General features: G+C 35.1%; 1 protein-coding gene across 50 annotated transcripts in view; it reads right to left on the bottom strand.

The window, feature by feature from the left end:
- PTPRD (protein tyrosine phosphatase receptor type D) overlaps nt 1-20,327 on the bottom strand; it is a 2,065,421-nt gene that overhangs the window by 277,999 nt on the left and 1,767,095 nt on the right. For all 50 annotated transcript variants that reach the window (XM_088793168.1, XM_074330438.2, XM_074330432.2 and 47 more), the window contains 2 exons: nt 19,192-19,337; nt 15,858-15,999 (listed from right to left, as the gene is read on the bottom strand). In XM_088793168.1, coding sequence (XP_088649294.1) covers nt 15,858-15,999; nt 19,192-19,337 — 288 coding nt within the window. The remainder of the gene's footprint in view (nt 1-15,857; nt 16,000-19,191; nt 19,338-20,327) is intronic.

Raw genomic sequence — 20,327 nt, forward strand, 5'->3', positions numbered from 1 at the left:
TTTTCTGGCTCTGAATGATTCTAGCTAAACACACTAATATGTTAGGTGTGCTATTAATCTTGCTGGAGCAATAATGCCCTCTGTGCTCTGGAGACTACCTTCTCCAGCTAATCTGAAACTTATCCAGAAATTCAGTTGGCCCAGACATAGCCACTTCCTTATTTAGAAGTTATTTAGTTGGTAATGGTCTAACTGGAGATTATCAAGGTATAAAATGACATTTATTCAAACACCTACATGAGCACCACCACACTCTACTTCCTATAACTTTTGTTCAAAATATTATTTTTTAAAATCCTTTTTTTTTTCCCCAAAGTGGTTCCTCTATAAAACAAATACATATATTTCCATCTGAGAATTCATGAAACTTAGTCTGGGATGTAGAGATAATTGATGGCTACTAATGACAACTGCCTAAAATATTTGTGGAAAGAAGGAAGAGAGAAGAAAAGAAGGGGAAGAGGTAGAGGAGAAGGAAGATGTCTGCTCAGTGTCTCTGATAAAGGCCTATGGAGCTCGCATCTGTGATCTGAGAGGCAGCTTAGCTTTTTATGCTTCTCAGTGGAAGGAACTGCAGTATCATTTTGGAGAAACGTTTGATGACTGCTCACCAAGTGGATGTGCAAAACCTGATATATAGAGGTCATTTACTTGTATTACTGATTACCAGACTACCTTCAACCTTGGACATGTCAGTGAGACAATACCTGACATGTATTGACATGTAAAACGGGAAAATTTACTCACATATTATTTCAACAACTATTTGAATGACTGCTTCACAGCACCCCCTGTCTAGATTCTGGGCATAGGAGCATGGATAAGTCAAACACAACCCCTTGCCTCAAGGGATAATCATTTCTAATTGAATTCCTACTTAAAATAATAATAATAAAAAAATCTACTTTGTTTTTTAATTTTATCCTTTTAATTATAAAAAAAATTGAAATCATTTGAATTAGAAAAGAGTCCTTGAAGCATTCAAATAATGAAACTCTAAGTGAAAAACCTTTATAGAAATAGGCATTTCTATGAGTAGCTATATGTATGCAAAAAAGGTGAATTCAATTTTTTCCCTTCCTCTTCAGACTCTTTTGCAAAAGTCGCCATTAAAAGGCACATCTGATAGGGCAATTTCAGCACAGAACATACTCAATAGGAAATAAGTAACTAGAGAACTAAAGGTGTACCTTCTTTGAGTCTTGCTGATTTTTGTATTTAGTACTAACTTTGAAATTGGTAGGTTGTCCCACTTTAAGCCCTTGATTTTAAATTGCCATTTCTTTTACACCTAATTAAATTGTCAGTGTAATGAAGAATTGTCCAACTGAGTAGAACCGTGAGGATCTTCTCACTGCTGCTTTCTGAAGTCTTAATTTGCAGATGCTTTTGCCTAAAATAAGAATTTAAAGTCACCTCCTCAACAATAAGACCTGTAAAGCTTCCACCAAGAGCTGTTTAAGACAGACAATGAAAGAAAACTTGCTTCACAAAATGGCCCTTGTTGGATACAGTAAAGGGACTGTTTTCCGATAATAATAAGGCATTTGTGCTCTGAAAAAGAGAGTACCATGCCCCTAATTCTCTGACAGAGATTAAATAAAGACCACATATATGAAGGGCTTGGTACTTTCCAATTAGCTCAGCAATTCTAGTAACTCGACAGACTCAGAAAGAACAAACAAAACTTACTCTGGACTATTTGTTTTCATGAAAATATGTTGTGTAAAAAGCCATGAATGGTGATAAAAGATCCTTTGAACAATTCTTAATGAGGGAGAACTACTCTCTTGTTAGTTTATCAGACTATGGTTGGTGAAGGATCTTGGTAATCTCCACCAACCAGAGAAAGTTATGGAGTCACAAACACTAACATAACTCATTTCCAACATGTCTGAAATGACTAGCATTGACCTGTTAACTTCCTGGGGTTGTCTCAGACTAACATTTAGGAAGCACTCTTTTAATGTCTTTTGGGGATTCCCTAAGTCTTCCTCAAAGTGGGCATTTTTCATGCATTTTTTTTAATAATCATTCCATCTCTTAGATTCCATGCCACCCAACCCTTTCATGTTCTCACAGCTCTTTCTATCCTTGCTACGGAGAAACTCAAGGATGATGACACAATGCCTCTTAAACAGCCAACCCAGTGGCCCCTCTTGCTGCCATTAGATATTCCTCCTCCTACGAGGGATCCAAAAAAATCAACTCCTATAACTATTCCATGTCACTTTATGCTCAGTCGTATCCTTTGAAATACACCATCAAAGGGCAATATGAAGTAGTGAATAGAGAATAGGATTTGAAGTCTGAAAACCTGGTAATTTACCACATTTAAAATCTATGTTATTTAGGTCAAGTCACCTCTGAACTTTGACCCCTCTGAACACACAGCTCCCCCACAATGCATGTGGGCTCTTCCTTAGTGGTTAGTCAATTGCTAGCAGTCTTTTCTTTCAGGGGTAAGGATCTCTCCAGATCTCATAGAGGGAATGCTTACATACTAAAATTCACACATCCTCAAAGCTGGCTTGCATGCTCAGTGATTCTTATTTATTTATTTATTTATTTATTTTGCTTTTTCCGTAGCTTATAGAATGTGAATAAGCAAATAGGTTCCGTAAAGTTTGCTCATTGAGAAAAGGAAACTGAAGATCATCTAAATACTCATTTTATAGACCAACCTTTTAAGGAAGAACTCCCAACCACTCCTATCCCCTTCCTTGTCTCATCTGTGATACATAAGTCAACATGTCACAGAGAATGGGCTTAGAAATTCATTTGGTGAATTGTAGTAAATAATGACACCAAACTTTAGAGCTAGATTATATTAAAATAAGTATTATAAGTCTGCAGTCTTGCAGAAAAGATCACTTTGCATTGATGATGGTGATATTCAGATGGAAAAAGAGGAGATAGAAAAATTAGCCTTTTAAAATTGAGGAATAAAAATATTCAGATAAAGTTCAATTATTGGGTGGAATCCTTGTATTATGTACACAACCATCCTGTTATAGGAGAGAACAGTCTGTGTTCACTGAATGTGACTATTATTTATGTTAAACACAAGAGGAAGGAAAAAAAAGCTAAGATATTCTCCATAAATTTAGGGACTCAGAACTGGGTAAAGTCCTTTTAAATTCATGCTAATCAACAAGGGTGAATCGGAAAAGACATTCACCGCCACCATGTTAGACTCCAAACCGTGCATTAATATGGGCAACTAATGTTTTGTGTTTTTTGGTTTCTTTTTTAATCAATCACACATAAACCAGGATGTAGATCTTCTTTTTGTTTTTCTTATCTCAGCGGCAGAGCTGGATTTTGTAAAGTTTGAAGCTTATGAAATTTTAGAGGCTTACTTTATGAAAACGAATACAAAAAAATCTTACTTTTGCAATTTTTGGAGAAAAAAAACACATAATTAACTGAATTTACTGCCCGGCCCTTCCTGGGCTTTGGAAGGCACCTGCGAGTAAGGGTTCTAACATAGACGCTTCCTGAGCAGTAGGATAAATCCGTCTTTACTTCACCTCCGCACCAAGTTACGTCCCCTCCACCTTTCCCATATAGATTTCCTGGCATCAGGATACACAGGACTATGGTTTGGTGAGGATCTTTGACCAAATGATCTATCACTGGAAACACAAGAAGACTGGTCCCTGAGTTTAATCAGCGCTGTTTGCCAGGCTTATTTAAAACACATCATGTCAACATTTTTATCATTATGCTGTATTGTGAATTAAAACATATATATAATATATATATATATATATATATATATATATATATATATATATATTATATATATATATATAATATATATATATGTTTTATACATATATAAACTACATGTATATATATATATATATATAATATATATATATATATTATATATATATATATATATATACAAACACATAGTTTTTAAGTTATTAGAGCCATATTTTAAACATGTTGATAGGAAATTCAGACAAAAGTAGCCCAAACCCCCATCCTTCTGGGCAAAACCACAGTCTTGCTAGGCAGCATTTAACGTCCTCTCTGGCTTTTGGAAGTGGGTATATGGTAAATTATGTCAAAGAATAATTTAAATCGGAGTGGCTTGTGCCTTCTAGGCGGTGATTGATCTGTTAGTAAGCTGAGATGAGGGAATTCCATTTGCTGTTGAGCCGGTGAGTGCTGACTACATTAATGCATGTTTGCGACACAGATTAATGGGACCCCCCAGAAAGTCAATCATAGCACTTGATATCAGTCTACAACAGGCTTGGCCATAGCTGGAAATTTAGATCTACCATACGATATAATGATATGCATAAAATCCAAGTATAAATAAAAGGCTTTTTGGAGTACAGGGCTCTAACCCAAGTTGCTAGGCTGTAAGGAAGTAACGTATCTAAGACAGTTCCTGGTTTGGAGTATATGCTAAAGAGTTTTCTTCAAGAGTGAAAAACACTTACACTCTCATTTTTAAAAAAAATAAACAAATACTTTATTATGCAAATCAGTTTTGCCTAATGAAGTCTTTCAAAGGGAGAAGATGTTTTAAGGTATGTTATTAGTACACTTTAAAATCATTTTATATATAGGTATGCTTTGTCATCCCCTAGGGCAAAAAAGGAATCATAAAAAACTGAGTGCAGTAATAAAAAAACTCTTAAAATTAGTAGGGAGAGAAACAAATGGGAATGTCACTTTAAAGGTAATTAGTTAAACTGTTTTTTGTTTTGTTTTGTTTTTTTAAACTGCATCATGTTTTCTCAAAACCCAAACAAGGTGTATGTGAAGTCTTCCTATGAATAAATATAATGATCACTCAAAACATTTATACTAATCAGGAAAAAAAATAGGTGAGTTTAACTTTTCTGTCAGTTGAGGCTTCATATGTCAAACACATCCTACATTTCAACAAACCTTAATGTCATGTTGATGTAATAGTCAAAGAGACAATAGTTCTCACACAAGTATTAGCTTAGAAGGGTGTAAACTGAATTACTGTGAGTGCACTTCCAAAAATAGACTTCATTTTCCCCATACATTATATGTATAACCGTTTTGTCATTTTAACCCAAATTATGGTTTCTTATCAGAGATTGTAGCTTCCTTGAAGACAGGTGGTGGTAATGTCTTTTCCATCTTTTCCTTCCCAATACTTAGCACAATCCCCGGCATATGGGAGAACCATATTACCAAATACGAATTAGTACAAATTGCTACTCATGTACTGTGTGCTTATTCTAGATGTGGAAGCAACACCCAGTGCCATTTCTGATTTTTTAAAATAAAATCTCAAATGATGTACTTATGGAAGAAAAAGAGATATTTAGAAACATCTTCACTCGACTTGTCATTTTTCCACTCAGTCAACAAATATTTACTGAAAATTTATAACATGTCAAGCACTGTGGTTGGTGCTCAATCTTTTTTTTTTTTTTTCTACGATTTTTTATTTCTTTTGTTTTTGTTTGTTTGTTTGTTTTTTGTTTTGTTTTTGTTTTTGTTTTTTTAATTAAATTTATTGGGGTGACAATTGTTAGTAAAATTACATAGATTTCAGGTGTACAATTCTGTATTACATCATCTATAAATCCCATTGTGTGTTGAGCACCCATTGTGTGGTGCTCAATCTTGAACAAAACAAAGTGTTACTCTCATGCAACTTTCAGTCTAAGCATGGAGATAACTGTATTTAGGATAAAAGGGAAGTTTCATCTCATGTTCTCCCAAGTACCACATTCCCCAATCACTATACTGGATGACATTCAAATTTCCAATACTTTGTGGAGCCCACAGTAGATAAATGGTGGCTCATGCATCTGGACAACAGGATTATTCGGTGGACAAGGCAGTCTGACTTAATGGCTATAAAAACATGTTTTCTAAGCTTGAGAAAGACAGTTCTGCCTGTGCCAGAAAATTCTGCTTCACAAATGGGGCAAGACCCTCTAATCAAAATAATTTAAAATTACCTATTGATAATTATAATAAAAGTACTGGTGGTAATAATATCAATGACGATAATGATAATAATGGCAACTCGTATGTACTGAGTGTCTGGCACTTTGCTAAAAGCTTTATGTGGATCATCTCCTGCAATCCTTCTTAACATGTTGATACAGAAGAGGATGCTTAGAGAAGTTAAGAGCCACAAAGCCACAAAGCAAACAGTGTGCCTAGGATTTGAACTCAGATCTGTTTGCAGAACCTGAACTTATAACCACACCTTCTATCACTTCAGACAACCAAGGTGATAGCATGAATAATGGAAAAGACAAAAATAAGCAAGCAAAAATCCTTTTCTATTTATTACCTTTTTAAATTTTGAAAGAATACATGAGATTTTCCTGCTTCTTTGAAAATATGTAACGAATGATGCATTTTCACAGGCATTAAAAATCAATTATAGGTTTCATCTACTCCGTGACCTAGGATAGTCCAGATGTAATAAAAAAGAAATCATATTTTAAGTATGACCCTAGTTTGACCTGGGCAGTCCAAGCAATTGACTACCTGCTCCTAATGCATACAAGCATTTGAAAGACTATGGAAATGTGTTAACACGATATTAAGCACAAATGTAAAAAGGAAAAAAAAAAGAAATTACTGATATTGCATACTAGAGAAAATTGCAATGATAAAGGATCTTTAATCCTTCCAAATAACTTGGTAATACATGTATATTTTCAGACTTTCATATCAACTCAATATTTTCCTGTGAAAAGCTGATTTTCAGTCCTTTGCACCAAGCAATGTTTTATAAGTCACAGAAATCTTCTTTTCCAGGATTGTTGACCTTTTCCTCCCATTACCACAGCGACACAGTCATTTAATAAACATTTATTGAAGTACTATGTGCCAGGCACTGTTCTAAATGTGGGGATCTAATAGTAGAAAAAAGGGCCAAACCAAATAGCTCAGACTCAAAAGGATGATAAAGGGAGAAGAAATTGACACTTTTCAGCAACTTTTATATTCAGGTCACTGTGTCACATGCTTTACACATGCATGCCATAGATTTCTAAAAACAATCCTAAAAGGTAGCTCGGGTTATCCTCCACTCTAAAGATAAGAAGCTTCAACTTTAGACTTAAGTATTGTGCCTAATACCATTTAGGGCAGAAGCACTGGACTGTTAATACGAACCCATGTCCACCTAGCTACAAAGAATGTTCTCTCCACTGTGTTTCCCTGTGTTTCACTAACCTCTCTTTGTACTCCCTTTCATCTGCCTTGCTTTTCTGTTTCTCAATCACACTCTGCATCCTACAATGGCCAATGAAATGATGATCTCTTTCATTCATTATATGTAAAGTGAGATTGATTCCTGCCCAAATGGTTCCTTATTGCATCATTTGTGGTAACATAACCATATGTATATGTATATATTCTTTCCACAAATATTTGTTCAGTTTCCAGGAAATGCTAGTAACTATGGAGAAACATGCCATAGTGCTTATACACAAAGTGGGAGAGAGGCACAAAAACTAAAGTTGAAGAAATAAAGAGTATAATTTCACAAAGTGCTATGAAGCAAATTAAACAGGCTATACACAGACACTGTGTGTGAATGCGTGTAATGTAAAAGTATAATATATATGCAAATATACCTCCCAACCAGAATTTTTGGTTGAACTATACAATAAATAAATATTGATAATTAATACCAATTTTATTAAACACAGTCTTTATGTCTAATACTTGTCTATCATATTAATAATTTCTAGTTTTCTAAAATAGATGTATCTGTAGATACCCATGGAATTAGACAAATACACATACAAAAAGAAGTGTGCATGCCAACCTAGAAGGGTAGAAAATATCTGAAAACAATTAATATTGATTTGCTAGTGTCACTCATGATATACAATTTCGTTCTTTTGGTGTCACATGCTAAAAAAATGTAGGATCTCTTCTGGGAAAACCCAAACTGAGATCAAATTTATCATCTAAACATGCATATCATCCAGGCATGTGAGAAAAAGAAAATTAGTAGGTATACACACATGTCCAAAATCTATTAGAAAAAAAAAATCTACCATATTAAGAGTGAAATAATATATATTTAAGGCAAGAATTAAATTGAAAAAAAAATCAAAAATAAAGTTTAAAAATACAAAAATGAAGGGCATGAAAAGTCCTGAGATACAAATTAAATTAGAAAGATCACAGATAAGAAAATCCTTAAATTTCTGGTATCTTTAACAAAATATATTAAGAATACTGGATGTATATCATCATATTTGTGTTTAATGTGGCATTAATTCACAAGTCATTGTTTTTTTAATAAGATGAAATAAATTACTTGATCTTTTAAGGAGATATGTAATTAGGATTTTGATAATTAAACCGTAGATGAGGCATTTGGTATATCTGTGCCCTAAATCCCAATAAATTATGCATGTACAACTTTTAAAACTGTATCTTAATTAGTAGCTTAAAATAAAACTCATTTTGAAAGCCAGGAAATTGAATTTTTAAAAACTGTTCGAATTTTATCAATGAAAGCCAATCTGATATCCAGTTTTAAAGTATTAACTATGTATAAAGAACTGTGAATGGTTTGCTATACCACATTAAGTACTTCAGTAAACCTCTTTGCACATTTCAATTCATATAGAAATCGTCTGTTAACTTAGTCACATGATTCCTTGCTTATGTAGTTTAGTCTCTTTAGCCAATAAAGTATGTCCCAATCTTATCTTCTTCTACTACTGCTCCTGTAACTTCCACTCTATTCTGAGCTATCATGGGTTATACCCACCTGTGATGGTTAATTTCATGTGTCAACATGACTGAGCCACAAGGTGCCCAGATATTTGGTCAAACATTATTCTGAGTATGTCTGTGGGGGTGTTTTGGGATGAGATTAACACTTAAATCAGTAGACTGAGTAAAGCAGATTGCCCTCCCTGATGAGAGTAGCCTCATCTAATCAGCTGAAGATGTGAATAGAACAAAAAGGATGAGTCTTCCCCAAGTAAGAGAATTCCTCCTGCCTAAGTGCCTTCAAATTGGGACGTTGGCTTATTCTTGCCTTCAGACTCCAAACTGAAGCAGGGTTTCAAGCCTGCCAGCCTTTGCGTTTCTCTGGAAAACCCTAACTACCACACCACCTACACCCACCACCAAATACTTATCAATATCTTACCTCTGTAACTATGTTCATAAAGCTCTATCCCTGATACTCTCACACTAGCTCTGATGATAAAACCCTATACATTCTTCAAGCCTCAACTCAGAGGTCTCTTCCCTCCCATCATGCATCATGAAGGTAGGAGTTTTTTCCACACTTTGCACACCCATAACATGTTAGCACTATTTTTTTTCACATCATGCTTGTCTGTGGATGGTCAGGTGGAAGACTATTGTTCTTCCAGGATAATGTCTTACACAGATACCCTCCTCTCTTTGAAAGTTTGCTTTATGCCACCTCACTTTTACGAAAGACCTCCATTAGTCTTTGTTTTTCTTAACCGATATAAGTCAGAAGAGGATTTTCGCTTTTACGAAAAGGTGAAAAGCTAAAATAACATTCAGTGTTTGTTTTGCAGCCAGCCTGTAAAGGTGGTGACAGTGGCCCCGCCAGGCTCCTTCCCTGGGAACTACACTCAGCATCTCAGCATCAAGCCCCACAGCTTTGAACTGTGCCTGTGAACATCTGTGCTGTATCTCACATTATTTTGTGCATCCGTTAGTGAGATGTGCCCTAAGCTAATTGCTTCTTCCCTTTACATCATTTCAGCTTAAGAAAGGTTTCATAAGAACTCTCTGCTTTCGGATTGCAGGGGAAACCTGTAGATCAAAAGTAAATATTTAAATAGCTAGAATACATTTCACAACTTAATATAGCAGAGGTTATTTCTGACTGGTGAAACCCCAAGGCAATCTTAGCTGTAAGCAAGGGAAAAAAAATCATTTTAAACTCTCTGGTCCATGATTTCTTACACCAAAAATAAGAGGTTAGGTTAGGTAAACACCAAATTCCCTCCCTCTCAGCTTAACATTTCCACAGCTCTATTAACAAGTCAATCAACAGTAAACAGGTACATGACTCAATATTCATTTTAAATTTGATGACAACATTATAATATGAACCCAAAAGAAGAATATTGTTCTCATTTAAATGCAGTGATTTGCAAGTGTACTCGTTCTCTCTGAGCCCCTTTAAGATATAATCCCAGTGTGGAAAAACTAGTGATGATGGTTTAAAGGATGCAGTTGGCATCACCACCACAGTGGTCCAGAAAAGACTGATCACAGGGGAATAGGAATAGCCTCAGCTCACAAGTGCATTTTCCCCCAAATATTATTAGTTTTAATGTCTCCCCTTAGTAGGGTCTCCCATGGATCTGTCCACATGGGCTCCTGCCTTTGTGGACACTGATATGTAAAGAATCGTCACGTTAAAGTCTAAAGATTACACCACTGAAAGTCAGAAGTTTCTGTTTACTTACATGGTTCTGCCCAGCACCACCTCTTTCCCGCACAGAAATGCACGACACAGGAAGGCTTTACCATGTTGGTATCAATTTATTCCAAGTCCTCAACTATTTGATCAGCCTTTTCAAGTAATCTTCACTCAGTCCCATAATTGTCAGCAAGTTTGTTCTGTGTTGGCCACCCTTCCTTTTGTTTCAGTCTTTCATAAAAATTCTTTTGTGTGACAGTCAAGCAGCTGTGCTTTGTTCTTTAATGTTCCTAGCCTGGATCCCCAGCCGAGACCACTTTATAACATAAATGGCAAAGTACCATTTTCACAGCGGGGACAACTGTGTTCATCTTCAAAAAGAGGCATTAATAAAATGAGACGGTAATGAACATGCTAATTCTGATCACAGGGTATACTGCACAATGGCGGACAGAGTCGACTGCCTTCTCCCTGAAAGATTGTAAAAGTTTTTTGTTCTTGTTGCTGTTTTTGGGGTTTTTTTAACAACTTCTATAATGGCTTACATTTTTTGTTTGCTTGTTTTTTGAAAGAGACATATTATGCAAACATATCGCTCCATTTCCCAATGAAATGCTGTCTCTGTCTCATCCAACTGCTCACTGTGTATTTCACTCTCTCAGTAACAGTCACCTTCAGGGAGCATATTTTTCCCATCCTACAAGAACTGACTTGCTGAAGTAGGTATGTCACTGTGTCACAGAAAGCTAGAGAGAAGTGACCTGAGTAATCACCAATCCAATGCCTTCCTTCCCTGGGCACAAGAGGCAAAACACAAAACAAACAAACAAATAAACGCAAAACAGAACAAAACCAAAAGCAGAATAGTTAACAGATTTGCTCAAGATGCCACAGCTATTTGGGGACAGAGCCAGAGTTGGAACTCAAAATATTGGAGACCTAGACTTGAGGACTTCGTATATTGCCTTCTGCTTTGATGACAATCATTCATAAAATATGATACTTTCATGTGGTGTAGATACTCAAACGTAAGTATCATTTTATACAATACATCTGTAAAACTAGGTATCAATTGTCTCTTGTTTGGTCACTTAACTTTTTTAGACAACAATTTTACTTTGCATGTTGTCTATAAACAATGTAGTTTCCTATAAGTAGATAAGAGCAATAATGTGATATACGACACCTTGTTTTGTTGAGTCAGTACTGGTGGTGGTTGAGGGACCAGGACTATTTGGGAATGGGTAAGTCTCGGAAAACAATCCACTAAACTTAAAAAAATACATAATATATATGATGTATTACATACTGTTTTAGATGACAACATAATGTGTATTTTCTGATTACTGCATACAAAAATCTAAATTCAAGAACATGACATTTAGTCAGAAAATTAGAGGCAAACTTGATTACATTTTTCTACAACTTTTTCTTATAGAATGGGAAATCTATGAGCAAGAAGAAAGGATTCTTGATGTCTTTCCACTTGCCTAAAACAGCCAGATGCTCCTGGGCTCTTACAGAAAACTGTTTGGATGGTGATATTTCATTTCCCCTGCCCAATGGCTGATAACATGTATCTGAGAGAACAATTACATCCTCAGGTATCATTACATAAATTTATATTACAAACTTTCCTCCTGATATCTTTGGTGAGGAAGAAATTGTGACGAGAAAATCTAAGACTCAGAAAGAACCACTTCCAGCATTATGACAATCCCTCTTCTTAAAACACCCTTTCTGGTCCTATTCTTGCCTTTCACTGAAAGTCTAATATCCAATCCAAAGTCCAATCCAAAGCAAAATTCTACAATTCGATTGTGTCTAACCCTCAATAACCCCTCAGTGAGATCTGAGGCATTCACTTAAAGTGATTAGCAGGAAAAAAAACATGGTATGACAGATATGCCCAGCCTCCTAAAATGCTATAAAACTAGGGAGCTGTTGTCTGTTTGTGTTTCCACAGGCAGAGCCACCAAAACAATAAAAAAAAAATTACTTAAATACCACATTTAACTTCCTTTCTCCCACTACTTCTTTTATGAACCAGTCTACAGTGTATAAATATAATTGCCCAAATGTCTCATTTCAGGGCACATTCAACCTGAGTTTGTAGTTATCTTTCCTTATGAAAACAATTTTTCGGAGCTGGCGTAATCTGAAATAAGTTACAGAGGGAAAGTTTTCCCTGAAATACTCCTTGTGAAACACAGATGGTAGTCAGATTATTATTTCAGTGTCTTCTTCATAAGCCACACAAGTCAGATGTTTAAATCTCCAATTAATTAGGTTCTCTAGTAGCCTGTGTGAAAAAAATTAGTGATCTCCATCCAGTCCACTTAGACAAAACCCATCAGGACAGTTGGCACATTTTTGGCATCATCAGCAAAGTGGGGAAAACAGTAAATGGACCATGTGCACAAAATGGGCATCTGATTAGGGCCTCTGGATGAAAAGTGTAAAGCAGTTTCCATCCACTGCAGAGCAGAGAGCTTGCATATCTGCCAATGTAATTTGCAAGAGAAAGCTAACTTAAAATGGGCACAAAGCTCATCAACTATGATATGAAAACCTTCACTTTTGTCTAGTTAACTGTTCATGATGCTCATATTCTATGAATGTCAGTTTATCATTGGAATATAATTATCAATAGTTATTTAGAAATTTTAAATAAAGAAGTAGCTGTAAGAAACAAAGATAATTTGTAACCCCATTTATTTCATCCTATAAGGATATATGAACGTGTTCTATTTTATGGTTGTGTTCAGATACTTTTCTATTATCCAAAATACCTTTGAGTTTTTCTCATGCAACATTACCAAAATTGCTAAACTTAGTCTTTAAAAAAAAGAAATACATAAGGTTTAACAACCTTACTAGAATTGTAAATGTTCATACAAATATACTTACATATAATAGCAATTCTCATAGAAAATTAAGATCATACTAAAATTTTCAAATGCATTTGTTTTATGTGGGGGCTAGTTGGATAAAAGCAGATGGGGGGACCATGGTCAGCTAGGAGGCAGAATAATATAAATCTATGTAAATGTCTATACAAAATGGTATTTTATTCTAAAGTTTCTGATAAATTTCACTTTATTGTATCTTTGTAATACATTTTCTATAGAATAACATTAGTTCTAAACTAGGTGAATAAATGAAGATTAACATTTTAAAAGAAGATCAACAAATGAGTTTGATTTTGCTTCAGAAAAAAAAAGAAATTCTACACTTTTCAGACCTTTTATCTATGGTTATGTGACCACATATACGTCCATACATTTTTGCAGTTCATATTATAGTATGTATAGCATCGACTCTAAGCTTCTTTCCAGTTCTGAAATCTGGTTTCTAACTCCTGTCTGTTCTTTTCTTATTCCTAATGTCTGATTCTTGCCTGGAAGATTTTATTCCTTACATTACCTTTTCAAGTACTTAAAATTCTTTTAAAACCCATTCATACAGTTTAATTATCTGTAGTTCACAGACTAGGGTTTCTACTCTAATTGATTGGTCTCACTGTCCCTTGTGACTTGGAACTGGCTTTCATGCTTTAGAATCAGTACCTATGAGTCCATCTGGGCATAAATGCTCTTATCTGGTTTGCATGCCCTGGATTATGGGGGTGTCTCACCTGGCTGCCTGCTCCACGTTTTATGGGATTCACTGTTTCTGACATGCTTTCATGTTAGCTTCTGAGTATTGCACTGTAGGAACAGTACTAGAATTCTCACCTTTATGCAGAAAGCTGATCTAGCTCCTCTTATTTCCACCTATTATGTATAGGCCTGTGTCCTGCTGGTGAGATAAAACTCCAGTCCTGAACCATATAACCCATTTGGTCATTATCTTGGATTATAATATTACAAATTGCCTCTTCTCTGGACATTCTCTTTGTTTTTCAGACCTGAAAAGTTCTTTCTTCTTCGTAAGTCTAACCATGCATTTAATTTTATTTTCATATATTTTATCAATATCTCTATGTATTTATAGGGGGATGGAGAACTTCTTATATGAATTTAGCTTGTCATAATGGCCAGAAATACAGTTGAAATCTGACCTGTTTGTTTTGAAGCAGCATTCTGTCATGTGTATTTAAAATATCTATATCCAGTTAGTAAATATGTCCCTTGAAATTTTGTAAGATGTTTATACTATTTAAAATATATTTTAGGATATTTATGCAAATAATCTACTCTTTCATGCTTCTTGGATGAACTAATTAATTTTGGTACTAAATAGATCTAGAAGGAAATGTTTTTAGAGTTTATAAAACATACAAAGTAAATAAACCCCTCAACAGGAAATGAAGGAGAAACATCCTTAACCCGTATATGTTGCTCTGTAACTATGAAATTTTGATCCCTTCTTTCTAATTCCCTTCATCTTAAGAACGTCTGTTCTAAATTGCACAGTGAAGCAAAATGAAGTTCAAAGCAAAGCAGAAAGAAAGAAATGAACAAAAGTGTGTGTGAGAGAGAAAGAGATAAAGGCACAGAAGTTAGTCTGGAAATGTCACTATTACACAAGCCAAATCAGGCAATATTCTTATCTCTACCCGAAAGACTGAATGAGAGATACACAATAGAGGATTATTAATCACTAGCCTTTGTTCTCTAGCACTGTCATTCTCAAGGAAGTCTTGAAAGTTCTGGGTCAGGGTTTCCTATGTAGCAGAGCAGCTCCCTGGCTGCGATCTATTGAAAGTCAGCCCTCAAGACAAAGGCTTGTAAAGATAGAAAAAAACAGAATAAAGAAAGGAAAAAAAAAATAAAATAAAAAAGAAGAAGAAGAAAGAATAAAATAAAGAAGTAAATAACGGAAGTCTAGAAACGTAGACACACTGTACCGGAGATTTGGCAAGTCACCCCACGCTTTAGTCAAACTGTACGAGCCACACAGCCGGATTCACTTTGCATCAACAAGTATTCGTTCAAGAAATACACAAGACTGACATAAAAGCACATTTTTGGCTTAAAGAAGAAAGGTGCCTTTCTTGTTCTTGATTCATCTGCTTAAGAGGAACTGATTTGTAAGTAGAGGACATTCCTTTAATTTTGCAAACATCAATGTCAACTTTGGTAATTTGTAAAAAATAGTTACTTCATATGCAAGTAATGCTAACCTGCAAAAGAGTAGCATACCTTACCCTGTTTTGTTGCTAGGTTCTCTACCCAAAATCAAAATGGTATATAAGATATTTGAAATCAGCACTTCTTTGGGACTTCTCTTTTCTCTTCCTGATTAGCATTTTTCAAGACTCATGAAAGAAGGCACCACTGGCTATTTAAAAGTTGAACTCATATATATACATTTTATTTCGATTCATTTCCCATTTAAGTGCCAGGACAATGCTAGTTTCTTTAATGGTCCTACAAAAGAATACCTGAGATACAGATTTTCAACAGTGACACAAGCAACAATCTTGCGCTTGAATACTTACCACGCAAAACTGTGAGTCTGGTAGAGACACTTATTTCACCAACGTTATTCGAGGCCACACATTCATAAATGGCCTCATCCCGTGGAGTCCGTAAAGGTTGTATTCTGAGAACTGATCCAGATCCATCGTCAAACTCTATTACCTATTAGAGGAAACAATAGCTGTCACAGGTGTTGTTACAATTGTCTACCTTTCAGCTAAACCTCTTAATGCAGTGCGAAACCAGCCTTTAGGCTCAGAATATATTCAGCAGCATTTTGAGACTGAAGTTTGATTAACAGTGGTAAAACACAGTATTTGGTTTAATTTAATGAATCTTCTGCTGAACAAAGAGAAAGACATAAAACTACATATGCAAAAAATGTAGATTTCTAGTCTCTGCTGAAAACTATCCAGGGTTTACTCATGAAAATATTCTAGTAGGTGTCTCTAGGGAATTTTGACCCTATTAATTTTGCAAGAGACTTGCTCCTATGATGGATAAACTTCCCAAATTATTCTATCTTTGACAGCACATATGCATGTGTGGATCCATTCAATAACTGGACTTTAAAGTGAAGAAATAATGCATGCCACCACAGATAGCTCTTCTGGTTTACGGTGTCTCAGCTTGAACACTGCAGATGAGCGAACCATGAAGAGAAACTGCATAAATCTAGTACTTAGGCAGCCAACGAGATGGCTTTCACAACCCAACAGCCTGATGGCATGCATTAATTTTGCCATAAATCATTCCAGTATTTGTTCTAGCTTAGCATTTTCTGCATTTTTAGGGCATTCTTGCTGTAAAATGTAGACTTGCTTCACCAGGCAGAAAATTAATGTCCTAAACAGTAAGTCTGAATTCACTATCATTATGAACTCTGAGAGAGTTTAGCAATTCTAGGTATTTATCAGCTATTTCAACACTACTTTTAAAAAATGATGATGATGATGGTGATGATATTGATACATATGTATATACAGCTATGGATTCCTCTACCTGCCTTCTCTAAAGCTATGCTGAGTTCTTTCAGCTGCTCACTGAGATGCTGTGCTTTTCTCCCCACTGCATTTCCCTGTGAATAATATGTGCACGGGCCTCATTGGTGAATGAGTTGAGAATTCCTCGTAAGAACATTTATGAGATGCTCAATCCCAGATTTTGTGTGTGAGTGTGTGTGCATGTCAACACCTAAAAGAAAGAGATGGAATATTTTTTAAGTATATCCACTTCAAATCCATTCTGCATTCTATTTATGTTTTAAAATCACAAAGATAGCCAAAATGTCCTACTTCCCAATGCATCACATTTATTTTCAACTCTATTAAGCACATATCTAGAATGAATCTACTATGCATCTTGGGAGTTTTACAGTTATGGGAATCTTTGTCAAATATGTCATAATTTAAGAAAGTATTAATGAGCATTCTATGGCTTAATGAAGAGAAAGATTTAAACATCTTTAATCCCAATATAAATTCTGATTAATTGCTACGTCATTGCATACTTACCTTTCTGAACTTTTTCAAAGATTTAGAATTAAACTCTTAGAGTGAACACTATATACCACACATTTCAAGCTGGTATTGTAACTTCTGATTTGAAAACCCTATTTAGTATCCAGTATCCAGGTATACCTACTCTAGTCCAGACACTGTATCTGGCATTGGAGATAGAAGAGGGAGCAAAATCAGCCTTACTCACTGCTCTCATGGGCCTTATAAACTAGTGAAGCAAACAAACAAAAAAATTATATACTGTTACAGATATTAAAGATTGTCAACCCAAGACTTGATGCATTTGACATAGGAGCTTTGTGTAAAAATAATTAACTTTCCCTGAATGTATTTATGGGGACTCTCATTAGGAATTATGTGCTGAGCAGAGCTCATGCTTTGAAATGTTTACTATTATAATTTAATATTTATTACAAGATTTTGTCAAGAAGCCATCATAACTAGGGAGCATGATATCAAATTCCTCTTTGACAAAAATATTCAATTTCATTACATTTTTTAAAATGCATCAAAGATGAGCACACACATCATTTTCTACATGACGTAGGAAATATTTCTCAATATTACTTCAGATATTCTTTTTTGTTTAGTTTTAAATCACTTTAGGTATCTTATTTTTAAACAAACATAATTAAAATTTTTTCATCTGTAAACTACAGTCCAGATTTCAATTTTCACTAGTGTAATTAATTAGGTCCTGTATGCATTTGGACCATTTATCACTCTGTAAGCACTGGTAAAAAATGAGTATTATCAAACAGTTCTGAATTTTATAGTGGCTACGTTTCTTTAAACTAGGAATTGCCTTTAATTTGCCAATTTGTGAAAAAGGCTATGAAGTAGATTAGAAAGTCAGATAAGAGGAGGTGAGTTTTACAACTCAGGGCAGTTTGGAGGTCTTAGTACCAGCTAAGAATTAAGCTATCCTCTTCATGTTTTAAATTATAGTATTTTGTGCTTCTTCCAATATATTTCTGTGTAGCTTACCATCTATTTTTTTCTCCTCCAGAATAAACAAAATTTTAAACTGTAAGTCTCCTCACAAATACCCCCCAAAATATCTGAATTATATTCCATCATTTTCAATGCACTGAGCTTTCGTGAACAAAGAAAATACATTTCTTCAATATGTTTAACTACAATATCACCCTGGTTGGGTATGTTTCTTCCAGAGTAGTACTTTACACTAACACACTGAAGCAATTTTCTCATTCTGGTTTATGCTACATGCAAAACACAAGTGCAAGTTATGGTAGACAATTTCATTGGCTGCCCAGTATCCATTGTCCTTCTTCCTGGTAATAGGAACTTGAATTCCCTTTGGGAAAACATTGTTCCCTCATTCGAAGCCATGAGTTGAATGGGACTGACCTCATTCTCAGCAACAGAGGTATATTACAATTAACTCAAATAGTACCGTCTAGCTGTCCATGCAGATTGGTTCAAAGATGAACATGTAATTCAGTAAAAGCCAACATCAGAGAAAAATGATGGCACAGGAAGCTTTCACTTATCCTCTAAATTTAGCTGTGGGAGGATGTGACACTCTATCTTGCAATCATAAGGGGAAGCAGTCTGAGGATGAAGCAAACAGATGGGTGCTAGGAACACTGCTTCAGACTTGGAACAAGTAGAGACAAAAGTCAGCAATCTGAACCCCCAAATTCCTTTTTTAAAGCCATTTAAAGTTGTTTTCCATCACAGGCAACATAAAGAACGCCGTATCTCACTGATTGTGATAACTTATATCGAAGTAAACAAGCAAGTGACATATAAACCAAAGACATAGTAGCTACATTCTTCCCCCAGAGAAACAGAACAATGGACCTAATACCTCAAATCTCTGATTGCTGACTTTCTTTCCTTTTTTGTTCCAGACAATTTTTGGTCTTGGGTCTCCTGTAGCTTGGCAAATGAAAGAGGCAACTCCACCAGAGACACCTGTCTGGTCAACAGGAGTTCGTGTAAACCTCGGAGGTGCTGAAATAAAAAGAAATAATCACAATTAGATGGAAAATTGAAAGACAGACTATTACCCCATTGTCACTGTTCTCTTCACAGCCCTCAATCCTATTTCCACCAATTACATACAAAGATACATACTTAAATGTACCCAGATTGCAAAATTAGAAAAGCACCTTTTACTTTTGAGGGTAGTTGAAAAAGGAGGGCGGTACCTTTCTGGTCAAGTTATCAGCTAGTTCTTTTATTGCCAAAATCTGTATTAAGGCACAGATCCAATAACATCCCCAAAAGCAACATCACACATTAATTTTTATTACCAGTATATTAAAAAAAAATCCAATTTGTCCTCTGGAACAAAATGAGTTCATCAATCAAAGTGAGTAAAATTTTAGCTCTTTGCTTTGATGCCGCTATCAGGTCACTGCCAGAAAGCAGCACTGCCACTGCTAAGCTATTAAAATTAGTGACATTTAAGAGATATTCTAGTAAATTTTAAAGAGACAAGAAATATAGCTCTGAATTAGAAGTTTTGGTAAGAAACAGAAATAGGGAAAAATGGTAAAGTGACACTCTAATCCAGATATTGTGGGCTGCCTTACTTGAAACTTAACTTCACAATTTGGACTAAAGAAGGGGATTCAGGAAGCCTCCAAAGTCATTGCAAATTAAAAAAAAAATTCTGTTAAGAAAAGTGTAGAATTAAAGATTCCTGAGGATAAAAGGCCAGAAGTTGGAGGCTTTATAAGGCCCTCTATTTTCTTTAAATGTTCCTAACATTCACCCGTTGAAAATTCTACTTATTATCCATCTTGTATTTCCAGTTCTAGAACTCTATTATACGAGAGTTATAAACAAATGTAGGTAAATATTTATGCACAGGGTATTCTCATATCATTTAATTAGCAAAGATTATAAGTACCCTAAGTACCAAATGATATAGGAATTGATGGTGAAATAATCCATGGCATAATGATGGAACATCATGGAAATAGTAAATGATACACT

This window comes from Rhinolophus sinicus, chromosome 16, assembly GCF_057876585.1.
Source record: "Rhinolophus sinicus isolate RSI-liver-muscle chromosome 16, RSI-T2T, whole genome shotgun sequence".
In the NCBI taxonomy this organism is placed as follows: Eukaryota; Metazoa; Chordata; class Mammalia; order Chiroptera; family Rhinolophidae; genus Rhinolophus; species Rhinolophus sinicus.